This window comes from Oryzias latipes, chromosome 6, assembly GCF_002234675.1.
Source record: "Oryzias latipes chromosome 6, ASM223467v1".
NCBI lineage: Eukaryota > Metazoa > Chordata > Actinopteri > Beloniformes > Adrianichthyidae > Oryzias > Oryzias latipes.
This window is the reverse complement of record NC_019864.2, coordinates 26,571,998-26,587,171: the sequence shown is the minus strand read 5'-3', so window position 1 is coordinate 26,587,171 and position 15,174 is coordinate 26,571,998. Positions and strand designations below refer to the sequence as shown.

Here is a 15,174-nt window from a genome sequence, read left to right as displayed (position 1 = left end):
AATGAACTATCGCGATATGTTGGTGAAACCATTTTTTCTAACACCCCTAGTGTTGCGGTTCTCTGTGCTTTCATTTCTGTGGGAAACTGATCCAATTGACTATTTGATTGGTAAAGGTTGCCAACCCCTGAGCTAGGTTCATAGTCCAGTTCTGTATACATCCCTATTTTTCTTTATTTATGAATTCAGAACTTTCTTGCAAGGGACATTTTCTAGATTTGATAAAATGTCTGATTTACAGAATTAGGAAATTGACACAGAAAAATATCTGTAATAACATATTTTATACAAAACCTCTGAGCCTGTTTACATACCCAATAAATATCTGATCATTTTCTGATTCTCAGAGTTATCATATTTTACTAAGGAGCATGTAAACATAATAATCTGATGAAAAAAGTCAAGTGATCATGAGGATTGCCCACTTTAGTGGATATGTAAACAGGCTCACTGTGATGTTAAAGTGTGGCTTCAGCTGTAATAAATGAAAACAGAATGGTTGTGGGGAGGTCCAGTTGGGGTGAAGGCAAGGGCCTTGAAGCTCCAGAAGAAAAACACAAATATTTGTGTGAGGTCCATACGTTAACCTGCTGCCTGCTCCCCATTTATTAAGCTCGAGTGTTACAGCAATCAGTCAGCGTTGTCAGCGGGCAAGGAGGGGCAATGCCCTCCCACAAGCCAGGACCTTCCCCCCAAACGTAATGCCATGCAAACGGTCCAAATTTCAAAAATATTTAAAGAAAAACAGAATTCCCTCTGGCTCTCATTCAAAGTAGCTGCTGGTGCTGATTGGTACATGCAAGGGAGGGTGTGTCCTCTCGTTTCACTCCTGCTCCTTGTCTCACAGTCCCAGCAGACACAGCTGCACCTGTCAGCAGAGCTCAGCCCCTGTTGGGAGTTTTCGTCTGCTGTTAATCGTTGAAATTATTTGATCACTCGTTACTTCAAATAATTCTCGTCCTTTATCCATTGCTTTCTTTGCATAACACCTTGACTTTTCTTTAAGGTTTTATGTAGGATGCCATTCCTAACACTACCCTCTACTGTACATTTACTCTGGCTCATCGGCTTCAGAGCCTGCAGAGATGCTCTGAGTACTTCTGAAGCACAGCACAAGCCAACAGAATGAGCCTGCATTTGCAGAAATTTAAGGAACCCAAAACTCTTAGGAGAAACTTTCCCGTTTCAAAGAAATGATGGCTCCTTAACATCATGAGTAACCCTGATGCCTCTGTGCAGATGTCAACAGCAGCAGCTCTGTCCTCTGTCTGTCTCTGCTGCCTCCACACTGGTAGCTTTGCTGCTACTGATAGTGCAAGCTTTGGCAACCAGACCCTGTGCACAGTAAACTCGTTTCTTGGTTTACTCCAAACCAGAACAATTTTGGGCACTTGGAAGGATTTTACACCCCAACCTCTCAGTATACTCAAACTTGCCCCCCGATATTCTGTCTGCACCCCGAACAAGGACTGTCTGGATCCGGCCCTGGTTGTCAGGATGCTGCAGTCTTCTAGCTGTTGGTCAGGAATGAAAAATAAAATCACTTCAAAGACACGTGGGATGAAACACAGAGTGGGCTTTGTGTGACTGATGGCAGAACAGTGAGACTAGATTACTTTTCATTTCACATCCAACTCAATTTATTAAAGGCAGCCTTCTGGAGAGGAGGGCTCGACGTATGGAGCTTCACTGTGTTCTTCAGCCACATAAAAACCCACAAAACCAAAGTTAAGAGACAATTTGTTCTGCCATTAATCCTTGAAATCCCTCTCAGACAATTTGAAATTATTTGTAAAATCTTCTTTTTCTGCAGTTGGGGCTTTATCAGAAAAAGCTTTTACCTTTTCAGACTTGCACAGGCAGCAGTCATTTGAGCATTGTAGTGGAAGAAATTTTTACGCTTTTCTGGCTTTGGGAAATAAGGAAATCAGGAATGAATGAAGCCTGTTTATGTATTATGTGCAGGACTGTATATAAGAAGTGCCTCAAAGGTACACAGAAATAATCCCCCTTAACCCTTTCACACAGAAATAACACACTCTCTTTGAACTAGAATGGAATTGAATAAGACTTTATTGATCCCTCAAAGGGAAAATTACCTTGTAGCAGAAAGATAATAAATCACACTACAAATACACTTAAAAAATGTACAATGTCTATGAGGAATTGTAGAGTCTAATAGCTGACAAGAAGAAAGCTCTCTTTCTTGCAGCGAGGTGTTAAAGTTTCTGACTGAAGGAGCTCCTCCGGTCACCCATGGACTCATGCAGAGGTTGATGATGAAGAGGTTTGCCCATAATAGATTCCAGTTTCTGTTGCATCCTCCTGTCACCCACCACAGCCACAGACTTTAGGGGACATTCCAGAACGACTCTCTGCACTAGTTTGTTAATTCTCTTCCTGTTTCTGTCTGCTCCCCCAGCAGCTCACTCAGTAAAAGAGGCCAGATGCAACATCATCATAAAAAACCCTTGAAGAGTCCTGAAAACTCTGAAGGACCCTAGTCTCCTCAGCTTCTCCTGCAATCTAAAGACACTTCTCCAGCAGCAGTTTGTTGTTGCCAACAGTTGATTGTTTAAACGATGCACCCGCAGACCACTTCGGACCCAGAAGTGGGGAAAATAGTCCAAAAAGTAATAGCAGGCATGCACGCACTCGCTACGTGCACAAAAATTCCACCTCATCACAAACAGGCTAACAACAAAAGAACAACAAAAAACAAGTAAGCTGACATGGAACTATGGTAACTGGCACCCTTCCATAATGCCAGTTGAAGAGAACAAACAAACGAAGAACTACCATAACCCTTTATGCAGATAATGTAATATAATGTCTGAATCTGATGGAGTTATATTAATTACGCAAATTGTGGAAGAGTTATGAAAATTCAAAAAAACTAAAAATATGTTGTTAGAGCAGGGGTGCCCAAATCCAGGCCTCGAGGGCTGACCTCCTGCTGGTTTTCCAGAAATCTTGCCTTATCTGCTGCTGATTACCTGGATCAGGTGTGAATAGCCAATATGGAGCTTCAATGGCAGGATGGTTGGATGGGACACCAGCCCCCGAGGCCTGGATTTGGGCACCTCTGTGTTAGAGGGTTAAAAAAGTCCCTCTCCTAGTTAGGACCTCGGACCTGTCAATGAGTAAAAGAGTGGTCATCAATAGTTTTTAAATGATTTAACAGCCCAAAAAAGGAAAAAAAGCTTCAAAACATTACTTCTATCTGCAGACCCCAAACTGTTGCTATATGAGTATTCCCATGTTTATGGGAATAAGTTCTAAAAATAACCTGCGATGCGTAAAAAGATTACAGAGTTTCTAAGGTTCTAAAACCCCTCACTACACACTTTTCTTAGACAGACCTGAACAATTTTACACTTTTCTCTTTTGTTTAAACTCTCAGTTCAAACCTTCATAGAAAATGGATGTATGTTTTCAAACTGAGCTGATTCTGTACAGAAGACGTGGCACTGGGAAGATTGATTGACAATGCAAACAGTCAATAAGGATGGAGAACGCAGTGTGGTGTGAAAAAATAAATAAACCATGCAAAATTGCACCAAAGAAATTCAAGAAACAGCGAGGTGAACCACAATATAGTGAGGGAACATTGTATTAAATAATAGCTGGTTAGAATACCTTGTTAATAATTCATAAAAACTGAGCTCCAGCAAAGTTCCAAAAATGATTTTTGATTAATACTTTGAGTTTTCGTTTCTGAAGTGTCATAGCTGCAGTTTGAACGAGCCACGAGCCACAGGATCACCGGGTTTGTTGGTAAACCTGGTTTCTCTCTGCTGCGGATCTGCTGGATTGTTGGGGTTTACTCAAAGTGATTGAGTGAGAAGTGGCTCTGTGAATGGAAACTGTTGATGAGAGAGCTCATTGTGAGTGTGTGCAGACCGCCTGGAGCTGAGAGAATGTCAATAACAGCCAATCATCATTTGAATGTCACAGCCCGGCTGAGTGCCGTGGAGGACTGTGTGCAATCCCGAAGCAGCAGCTTCCTGCAGAGTAACACACCAAGTCACAAAGCAAAAGCTGTTTTACATTGCTCTTTACAACATGACATGATACCTTTTTTGGGGGGTGGCTTTCAGTGAGGATTGAAACCATAAATGTGTAGATAAGAAACCCATCCACTGACCCATAACTTCTACTTATCCATATTCAGGTCAAACAGTAAACAAAGCAAAGAGATCCGTCCCTGTGTTTACCTCCGTCTGCAATAATACTGAAACCAGACCATCTTAAAGAGATTTACTCTGTCAAGCGTATGTTGATGATATAGCCTCCTTCTGATTTCATGAGCTATAACGCCTCACCAGGAAGGCGTCCAGGACACATCATGAGATGCTCAAACCCCTTTAGTGAGATCTTTCCTGCATGACTGATCTGCTCACTATATCTATAAAGACGCAGGCACTTTACAGTTTGTGAGCATAGATGAAGGAACTGTGGGTAATGTTTCAACCTTGCATGATGCCGAGACTGAAGAATGTTGACTTAACGTTGGTATCAATAAAGAAACAAACACACATAGAAATAGCCGCTCATGTTCATACTTTTTGAAATCCTGCAAAATTTTCCACGGCAGAATTAGAGACATTTACAAGCAAAAAATACAAAAGTTGCAGATCCTGAGACCTGACTTTAACTCAGAGATGTGACCATTGACTGTATATCAGAACTAGACTGAGTGACCCCTCCCTCTTCGCAGTCAAAACATGGCCTGCTGGCTTCAAGGAGCCAAAATCCTATAGACTTCTATTGAGAAATAAACAGTTATCCTATTTGTCAGAATAAGCATTCCTGCTCTGTTACCTTTTTAAAAATATTTTCTTGCTAATCCTATTCTGTTTTCACAATATTTTTTCTGTAGTGCAAGTTATTCAAGTTATAAACTGACCAATCAGAAGCCTCAACGAAACTAGGTGGTCTTTGATTAACAGATTCTTAAGAGGCCTGCTTTTCAGTGGTAGGGGTGTGGACTTCCAACAAGCTCACTCCTGATTGGTGAGAGTGGGTGCCGAAGAAACGTTTATTCAGCCTAACTCGGACCAATCACTGCTTGCTGATGTAGTCTGATTTCAACATGGTGAAATCCGTACTGCGAAAAAATGGCGACTGAATTGATTTGGTTTCATTAGAGCCGGAAGTAAACTTTTTTCTTAGGGTGAAGTCACACTCATGTTCAGTCCCCATGGAGACACATAGGTGCACTGCTGTGTTCGTTTTTGTCACTGCGCAGTATTTATTTTTTGTTTTACAACGGGACTTACAATAGATATTTTCATCATGAATATGCTATAATCTAATATAGTAGCCTAAATGTTTTTAATGACCTTGGAGGCTCAAAACTTTAAATCTGAAGGGCTTACGACAGGTTGCAATTTTTAATGTTGTTTCTTTATTATGTCACACAGCAAAATATACTAGGAAAACTGTTTTGTTTTTATATATTTCCTACTTTTAAATTGTTAAATTTCCACTCCAGCAACAAAAATGGCACTGTTGGAGCCATTCAGCTGTACAGTTTTGAGCCACTTGCCAGCTCGGATGAGGAAAATGAAGACGTGCATTCGAATGGAGCGGAGCTGGGAGACTTGGGCCCACCCACCGTCACAACTGAGAGCTTCAAACTACATTTTTACTACTGTAACTGATTCATCTCGATTTGAATAGAGAAATTTTCGTAAATACAATTTTAAGTGTAAATTAAATTTGTCCCACATCATGGGAAAATGCTACAAGAACATTGATGATTGAATGATGATTGACATGATGGAAGGGGGCGGGGCTTAATAATCTGCAAAGTCAATGCTGCCCTGTTGTCAGCAGCCGTCACCACAATACTGAAAGATACCAAAAAAAAATCTTAGTTATTTGTCTTTCAATATAAATAGAGAATATGGAATCATATAATTCTCTTTCTATGGTGACTGTGTCATCTTAAGTATTTGGAAGAATTCCAGACAAAATTGTGACAATAACTGTGCAGAAGCTCACACAAACCCACGCAATGTGACAACGTTTTTATCTATGTACCTTTTTTTTGTTATTTACTTTGTTCTTGTATCTGTTGGTAGATACTGCAACTTCTCAACTTTTTTTTTTTAAATGTCTGAGCTTAGTCTCCCAAACAAAACCTTTTTTTTTTTTTTTTAGTGTTCCTCCTCTGTTTGCAGCACTTCAACCATACAGGACCCAAACGTGGCAATTTTTTCTTTCACTGCTGACACCTCTTTTATTGACTTCCTGATTGGCTGAGCAAAGCTGCGCCTTAATGTTAGCATGTCCATTTGAGGGTATGCAAGGACAACATCACATACATTTATGCAAATGTAGTTTGTATCTTTCTAAAGAGATGTCTGCATGGAACTCTGAAAATGTCCACGTTCCAAACTGAATTTCAGTTTTATAAATGAGGCCCCAGATATCTGAGACTGGACAGTTCCAGCACTTCTGCCTGTAATGGTTAATCACAGATCCTTGACAGATCTCAACACTCACAGAAAACAAGCCCAACTTACCACCATCAATCCTTTCCTGTTCATAATGGCACTGAAAAGCCATTACCAGCAGGGATCTCACTCTCTTGGAACAGCTCCCTCAGAAAAAGGCCAATTGCTTCCCCCAAAACATCCCTCTGGACAAATCTGCCAGAATGTGCTTCATCTCTGCAGGAGTAAAATGTGCAAAACTAATTTGATAATCACAGAAGTCTGTTTCAAAGTGTTTATGCACTCAGGAATCCTTTTCATGGATTATTGCTTAATGCAAAGGAAACTTGTAGACAATCTACGTCTGATACCTTTAAATCCCTTTGTTATCCTACCAGAAAGGTAACAGCCTAAGAGCTCACTAAAGTGACAGTTTGACACACTTACCTCATGTGCAAATCATTTATCCAGTCAGTACTGATCTTCCTGTAAAGCAGCCTTGATTTAAAAAAATATACAGTAAGTATTGTGCCATTTATCAGTTTATTCCAACTTGACTTTCTGTTTAAAGACCCTCTACAATCTAATTTTAAAGCCTTCCAAGTGGTCTTTTAATTATGAGGTTTTTAGACCAAAAAAACAAAACTGTGTCGTTTTCTTTGTCAGTTTCTGCAGAGCCGCAGTTGTTCATTAGAAAGAGTTGTTGGCGGGACCATTGGCACAGAGCAACCCCGCCCCCTCTTCTCTTTCCTGTTGATGAGAGCTCTTTGATACACTCTAGTGCTAGCAGCTGACATCCCCTCACAACCCCGAGCTATTCAGCCGCACAGTTTGGAGCCACACTCCAGCAGACGAGGAAAAAAAAGACGTATATGGATGTATTTGTCTACAAGTGGATGCATCAGAATGGAGCAGAGTCTGCTCTTGAATCACAACAAGTTGAATGAAAAAATACTCAATCATCAAGGTTTTGGGTTTCCAGCTGAAATAAATGTCTCCAACATCGATAGTTAAAGCTAATGGTTAATACAAAAAAGGTGGTTAATCTCAATATTTCTACTCAGTTATTCTAGTTTATTCTAGTCAACATTAAAAGGTTCAAGTTATTCTGGACAAACTTTTGTTAAGCAGTAAAATGAAGTGGAAAGTTTTATTTACTAAAGAAATTACTCTTTTGCTTAACAATAATATCATATGACGAGAAGTAATTCGCTTTTTATTCTTGTTTTTCCAAACACATTTTCTATTTCCAGGTGACTCCAGGTGACCAGAGCAGATTTTGAAGGTCTTCACACACCTTTGTCTGTTGGTTAGAACAGCAGCAAGCCAACAGGAATTGAAAAGAACAAAGAAAAAGAATAGAACAAAAGGATGGTGTTGAAGTTTTTGTTTTTTTGTTTTTAAAGTATTCCGCTTAACATCTGGCTTCAAGTAAGAATCAACATTCTAAATGAAGAAAAAGAAACATGGCAGCGTTTTGGAATCACGGCTCCCATCCCTTAACTCTGAAGACTTGCCTTTGATCTCCACTGATTAACACACCAGCAGCGTTCTGCAGTCATGACGGACAACGTGAGCTCCAGGATGGATACGCCCACCAACATCTCTCTGAGCTCCAGCATCCCCATCTCTGATTCTCTGGAGTACAAGACCGTGTCGGTGTTCTTGGTCTTACTGGTGTGTGGAGTGGGGATCATTGGCAACGTCATGGTGGTTCTTGTGGTCTTCACCACCCGGCACATGAGGACGCCCACCAACTGTTATCTGGTGAGCCTGGCAATAGCCGACCTGACAGTGCTGGTGGCGGCGGGGCTGCCAAATGTGTCTGACAGTCTGACCGGAACATGGATTTTTGGACAAGCTGGGTGCCTGGGAATCACCTACCTTCAGTATTTAGGAATCAACGTGTCGTCCTGTTCCATCACTGCGTTCACTGTGGAAAGGTGAGGACACGTCTCCTTCCATCTGGCCCACACTACTGACATTCATCATAGAAATACTGTAAAGGGAAAATATCAGAGTTTAGAGCCGTTGTTAAGTTCTCTGCCATAAAGAAATGTCTGTGAATGCTTAGCGGTAAATCAAGCGGAGGATATACCGAGCTAATGACACAGAAACTTTCAAAGATGTGTGAGAAGCAGGAGTGGAGCTAAAGGGGGACACCTGCCCCCCAATTTTTGAGTCAATATTAGTATCATCACAGGGTCACAGGGTTGCTGGAGAACAACCCAGCTACTGTCAGGTAAAGGCAGGGTAAACCCTGAGCAGGTTAGGACATACGTAGTGTGTGAAAAAACAAGTACTGCAGAAAAGTAGGGGCGGATATCTCAGGAGAAAGTTAATCATTTAAATACGGTCTCTCACTTGAAGGAGGAGACATAACAAACCCAAAGAATGCAATCCGGGTCAGGTAACTGAGATCCACAGACAAGTCCTGGGGCTGAAGCGTAGTCAGGCGAGTAACTAAGGTCAAGAACTAGCAACAAAAGGGCAAAGAGCAAGGCTGCAGAGAACTACAACAAATTGTCAGAAAGTGCAAAACAAACATGACAATAAACACAACTAAACATTGATGAAAGGCATGAATGGAAGATACAGGAAGTGTGGAGGACCAAAAAGATAAGAAGCAACAGAATCCTGACGACTACAATGAGAGACTAAGTGTCAGTATGGAGCTGCCAAACAAATTTCTAATTAATTCATCATAAATGTTACTGTTTTCTGCTCTGGGGCACGAAGTAAAGATTACTCTTCAAACACACTTTTGTTCATCTAAAAGATAAATGCTTAGAGAACCTGCTGAAAATGTAAGAATTGCAAATCAGCCTCTGATGCTGCACTTTGGTTATTTATTTGATTTATTGGGTATTTATTTGGTGAATTAAACTGAGTGATTGTTGTTGTTGATGCTCCAAACGCATTTTCGCTGTTTTCACTGACAATGACAAAATAAATGAATCTTGAATCTTGAGGAAGTCAGTCAGGATGATCCATTTTAGCCACTGGCTGTTCAAAATGCTCACAAAACTGCACTTAAAGACAGTGGCTGTGGTGCAAGCACAAGCAAGGGGCGGACTTTGGACATGCCTGATCTAAGACAATAAACACATTTTGTTCATCAGCATCAATGAACATATTTGTTAATGTTATATTATAATAAAAAAATTAATATATACTTTTTTTCTCCCTTCTCTTTGAAATAAATGAATATTTAATCATATCTATATCTAAGGGTTTTGGGCTGAAATGCAGCAAAACTCATGCATTTCTGCTGTAGAGACGCTGAGATTGATGCATGCCAAATGGAAAAAAAAACATACAAACATTTAATTTAGCCTTGTCACATGAATTCCTGCCCCACTTCCTAAAGACAACACACTAAATCAATGCTCACCGATCGGAAAATAAACACTAATCCTGAGTGTATTGGGAGAGTGGTTTATATGTGATCCTTTACAGGCTTTTTTAGGGATAAACCTGTTTGTTAATCTGATGTTTTTTTAAGCTCTTAAACCCTGAAAGTCTATCTGATAAATGTTGGACAGTAAAATCAGATAAATGTTTGCACTTCTGCATTTTTCAGTGATTCAGAACTAGTGTAGTTTTGTTTTAGGTCCAGTCGGGTTCTGTTTCAGAGAACTGGTGTTAGAAATGTTATGAAACACTTCACATATTCCAATCAGTATCGGTGTTTGTTCTCCCGGTGGAGCCGAAGCCACGGAGATTAAAAAAGAAAAATCCTCATACCCACACAGTAATCATCTGACCTCTCTGTACATTTTCAATTTCCCGGCCGCCTGTGTCGATGAATAATGAATGAAATGTTTTACACACTTTGGTGTCTGCTGTGGAGCTGAGCTTTGCTGCGCTGTGAAAATATCTGAGCATCACATTAACAGCTCAGGGGTGTCTGCTTTGTCAGAAATGTGAGAGCGCCGTGTTTTTTTTTCCTTTTTTGTGCGCACAGGTACATTGCTATCTGCCATCCCATGAAGGCTCAGACCGTGTGCACGGTGTCCAGAGCAAAGCGGATCATAGCGGGAGTTTGGATCTTCACCTGCGTCTACTGCATGCTGTGGCTCTTTCTCGTGGACATTCAGGTCAGAAGATTAATGTGAATCGTTATTTATTCAAACTTTTTTGAAATTTTATGTTGGAGATTCGAACTCTTTAGCTTGTAAAGCTTCAAACAGCATGTCCAGTTAGTGCCACAGCAGAGGGTTCACATCAGACTCCATCTGACAATAGTAGATAAAAAACAATATTTATGTTTTTTAAAAGCATTTAGTTTTTAAATTAACGTGTTAAAACTGCTAAAACAATTAAATACCAAGGCTTCTGAGCTTGTGTAGTTCAGAGGATAGTTTGAATGTGAAACTAGACTAGACTAAAGCAGACTTTTTGCTGGGCAGAGGAAGTTTTCCAGACATACAGCAAAACCTTTATTGTTTGGTGGAGAAAATGTGATAACTGTAGGTGGTCCTGATGTAATCAAACTTTATCCAAATGGTTTTCTTTTTTTCTTTTTTTTTACAAGACTGGCTGCAGCAGTCCAACTCCTGCTGCTTCAGGGAACACACAGCATTTCAGATATGACATGAGCTGAGTCGAGCATTGGTATCTTCTAGGACCAGTTTTTTCACAGATGCAGCTTAAACTGCAATGTCAGTCGCCTGAAGAAAAACTCAGTGTATCACTATGTGCAGATATGAAGCATCATGTCATGTAACTCAAGGAATCCAGACACTGTTTTCTTTCAAGCAAAATGATGGGGGGCATAATACAAGCTGGAGAGACCCTAAAAGACATAATTGAAACTTTTAAAAAAAATATTTACATACCCCTCCTGTCATAGATCTGTTCTGAAACTTGGCTCTCTTTTCAAACTGCTGCTCCTTACTGTCAAAATTATCCTATGTGTGGTTGACATACTGTATGTGTCACACAACATAAATGTTGGTGAAAAATGACAATTTTATAAATACAATAAAATGGAATCAGCTAAATTATCTGAGCAGTTCAAAATCCTAACAGTACACTATTATTCAGCTCATCACATAAAGTATGTCATGAAAGTTTAAGGACAGTTTTAGGTTTAAATGACCTGTGTGGACTTTTTTTTAATAAACAAACAGGCTAAATGACTTACAGTGTAAACATTCTTAAGTCCTACCTTAAGGAAGTTAAAAATCAATGTTGTGGTAGTCACATGTCCTGTCACATGACCATCCAGAATGGGGAATACAATACAAAATACAGTGACCTGCTTGTTGTGCTTGACCGGCTGGAACCCCTCCTTCTGGGTCGGCTGCTGTTCAGCCACTGCAGCTCTAGATGGGGACCTGCATCACCACTTAGCTGTGGTGGAGCGGTCCCCGCCTGTGAAGCTGCATTTGGCTGTCTATGCGGCTGTTCACGGAGGGGGAGGTTCCAATTATTAGCGTTTCCAGCATCCTGTTTTTGTGCTCAGCCTATTTCTCATTGTCCTTTGCCATCACTTAGGGGGTGGGAGGTGTGAAAGGAGTGGGGGGCTAGGTACGGGGAGGGGGGCCCTATTTATTTATTTATTTATTTTTATTTTATTTATTTTTAAATCGTCAATGCTTGTTTTTATATTTTGTTGTGTTTTAATGTAAAGCACTTTGTGTTATATTTATATATGAAAAGTGCTTTATAAATAAAGTTTGATTTGATTTGATTTGATTTGACCTTCAGGTAGGCCCAGATGGACACGTCCAGTGTGGCTACAGAGTGAAGCGGGAACTCTACCTGCCCATCTACCTCATTGACTTCGCCATCTTCTATGTCATCCCGTTGCTCCTTGCCATTGTGTTGTACGCACTGATTGCCCGAATCCTCTACCTCAGGTAAAATGGGACCTGGAACATTTTAGACTCCATCATCGTTTTTTCCGCGAGGGTCTTTTTTTCACTGTCTGGGACAACATCTTACATTAAACAACATTTGGTGTGAATCACACATTTAAACCTGTACAAAACAATGGACTGAAATTATGAGCAAAAATAAAATACAATAAACATTGTTCTGCTCCTTATGGTGATGAAAGGCTCAACAGAATTTAAAGGAAGATAAAAAAGCGAAAGTCAAGACAGTTGTCTGAAATTTAAAGAAGCATCCATTATGTTTGAGTCTACAATCTGACAACTATGGAGAGGAAATAGACTCAATGGATTTGTGCGTGCGTAATTCTTGATTTGTAATTTATACAATAAAATTTGTGCGTGACTGTGTGTACTTGAAATTGTGTATTCACATGTACACTCAAATATCAAAAACGTACAAATACAATTTATGCACACACAGCTTCATATTTCAGCATCTTAAAACAAACTGCAAATTCAAAATGTGTCTAATCGCCTGATGCACAAACACAAAACCGTATTTACGTGCAGATCTCTGATCTTTGCGTAAATACGGTTTTGTGTTTGTTGTGAGAGGTTGTGATTCTTTACACATCTCCAGAATTGTGCAGAGATGATGCGTTTAAGTTCTGCTAGAATGCTGGGTCATCAGATTTTTCTTATCAGCTGCTTTTGCCTTTGGGGCTGCACGGTGGCGTAGTGGTTAGCGCTCTTGCCTCACAGCAAGAAGGCCCCCAGTTCAAGTCCCGGCCGGGGGATATGAAAAAACACAACATCAATGGGGGACCTTTCTGTGTGGAGTTTGCATGTTCTCCCTGTGCATGGGTGGGTTCTCTCCGGGATCTCCCGCTTCCTCCCACCATCCAAAAACATGCTTCATAGGTTGATTGGCAACTCTCTTCTTTCTCTTTCGGCTTTTCCCATCAGGGGTCGCCACAGCGAATCATCCTTTTCCACCTCACTCTATCATGGACATCTTCTACCCTAACATTAGCCAACTTCATGTCCTCTGTTAAGACATCCATGTATCTCCTCTTTGGCCGTCCTCTTGCCCTCCTGCCAGGCAGCTCCATCTCCAACATCCTTCTACCAATATATCCACTATCCCTCCTCTGAACATGTCCAAACCATCTCAGTCTGGCTTCTCTGACTTTGTCGCTAACACAGGCAACATGAGCCGTCCCTCTGATGTACTCGTTCCTTATCCTGTCTAACCTGGTCACTCCTAAGGAGAACCTCAACATCTTCATCTCCGCTACCTCCATCTCAGCCTCTTGTCTCTGTCTCACTGCTACCGTCTCTAACCCATAGAGCAGAGCTGGTCTCACCACTGTCTTGTACACCTTTCCTTTGAGTCTTGCTGACACTCTTCTGTCACACAACACTCCTGACACTTTCCTCCACCCGCTCCAACCTGCCTGCACTCGCCTCTTCACCTCTTTTCCACACTCCCCATCACACTGAACTGTTGACCCCAAGTACTTAAACTCCTGCACCTTCTTCACCTCAGCCCCCTGTAACCTAACGCTTCTACCTTGATCCCTCTCGTTCAGACACATGTATTCTGTCTTACTACGACTGACCTTCATGCCTCTTCTTTCCAGAGCAAACCTCCACCTCTCTAGCTGTTCCTCCACCTGCTCTCTACTCTCACTGCAAATTACAATGTCATCCGCAAACATCATTGTCCAGGGAGATTCCTGTCTTACCTCGTCTGTCAGCCTGTCCATCAGCATAGCAAACAAAAAAGGACTCAAAGCTGATCCTTGGTGTAGTCCCACCTCCACCTTGAACTCCTCTGTCTGACCTACAGCACATCTCACCACCGTCATACTTCTCTCATACATGTCCTGAACTACTCTGACATACTTCTCTGCCACTCCAGACGACCTCATACAGTACCACAGCTCCTCCCTCGGCACCCTGTCATACGCCTTCTCTAAATCTACGAACACACAATGCAGCTCCTTCTGACCTTCTCTGTACTTTTCCATCAACATTCTCAAAGCAAAAATGGCATCAGTGGTGCTCTTACGGGGCATGAAACCATACTGCTGCTCACAAATCTCCACCTTCTTCCTAAGCCTGGCTTCCACTACTCTTTCCCACAGCTTCATTGTGTGGCTCATCAACTTTATTCCTCTGTAGTTGCTGCAGTTCTGCGTGTCACCCTTGTTCTTAAAGATCGGAACCAGAACGCTTCTCCTCCATTCCTCAGGCATCTTCTCACTCTCTAAAATCCTATTGAACAACCTCGTTGATTGGCAACTCTAAATTGTCCATAGGTGTGAGTGTGAGAGTGAATGGATGTGTGATTGAGGATATTCCACCCTGCGACAGACTGGCGACCAGTCCAGGGCATCCCTTGCCTACGCCAAAGTGGCCGGGATAGGCTCCGGCAACCCCGTGACCCCGAAAGGGAATAAACGGTTAAGAAGATGAATGAATAAGAAGATGAATGCTTTTGACTTAGATTGTATTAATATATCGTAAAAATTGACAGTTCTTTTACCTTCTTAAACAGATATAATAATACTAAAAAAAAAAAAATTAAATACCAGCATTCGGGGTAGAGTTCCGTGCTGGAGGCGCCGTAGGGTGTTGCTGCTCAGCGGGAGCGGACAGCTCTGGAAGACTTAAAAAAAAAGAATTGGTGTTTTAAAAAGGCACATTTGGACTTGTTTTTGAAATCTTAATTATCATAGCACATCTGTTTCTTTACATAGTATGGAGAGAAAATAGACTCTGGATTTGAGTGTGTGTGTGATGCTTGATTTGTAACTCATACAATATAGTTACAAGTTACAAATCAAGCACTACACACACACACGCACACACACACACACACA

At 41.1% G+C, this 15,174-nt stretch overlaps 1 protein-coding gene across 2 annotated transcripts in view; it reads left to right on the top strand.

The window, feature by feature from the left end:
- The window catches only part of trhr2 (TRHR2 protein), a 37,915-nt gene that overhangs the window by 5,177 nt on the left and 17,564 nt on the right, over nucleotides 1-15,174 (top strand). The window contains exons 2-4 of one of the 2 annotated variants that reach the window (XM_011475866.2): nucleotides 7,697-8,386; nucleotides 10,411-10,543; nucleotides 12,159-12,310. In XM_011475866.2, coding sequence (XP_011474168.1) covers nucleotides 8,004-8,386; nucleotides 10,411-10,543; nucleotides 12,159-12,310 — 668 coding nt within the window. In that variant the 5' untranslated portion in view covers nucleotides 7,697-8,003. Of the gene's footprint in view, nucleotides 1-7,696; nucleotides 8,387-10,410; nucleotides 10,544-12,158; nucleotides 12,311-15,174 lie in introns of those variants that run through there. The other variant, NM_001204792.1, reaches the window with a different exon arrangement.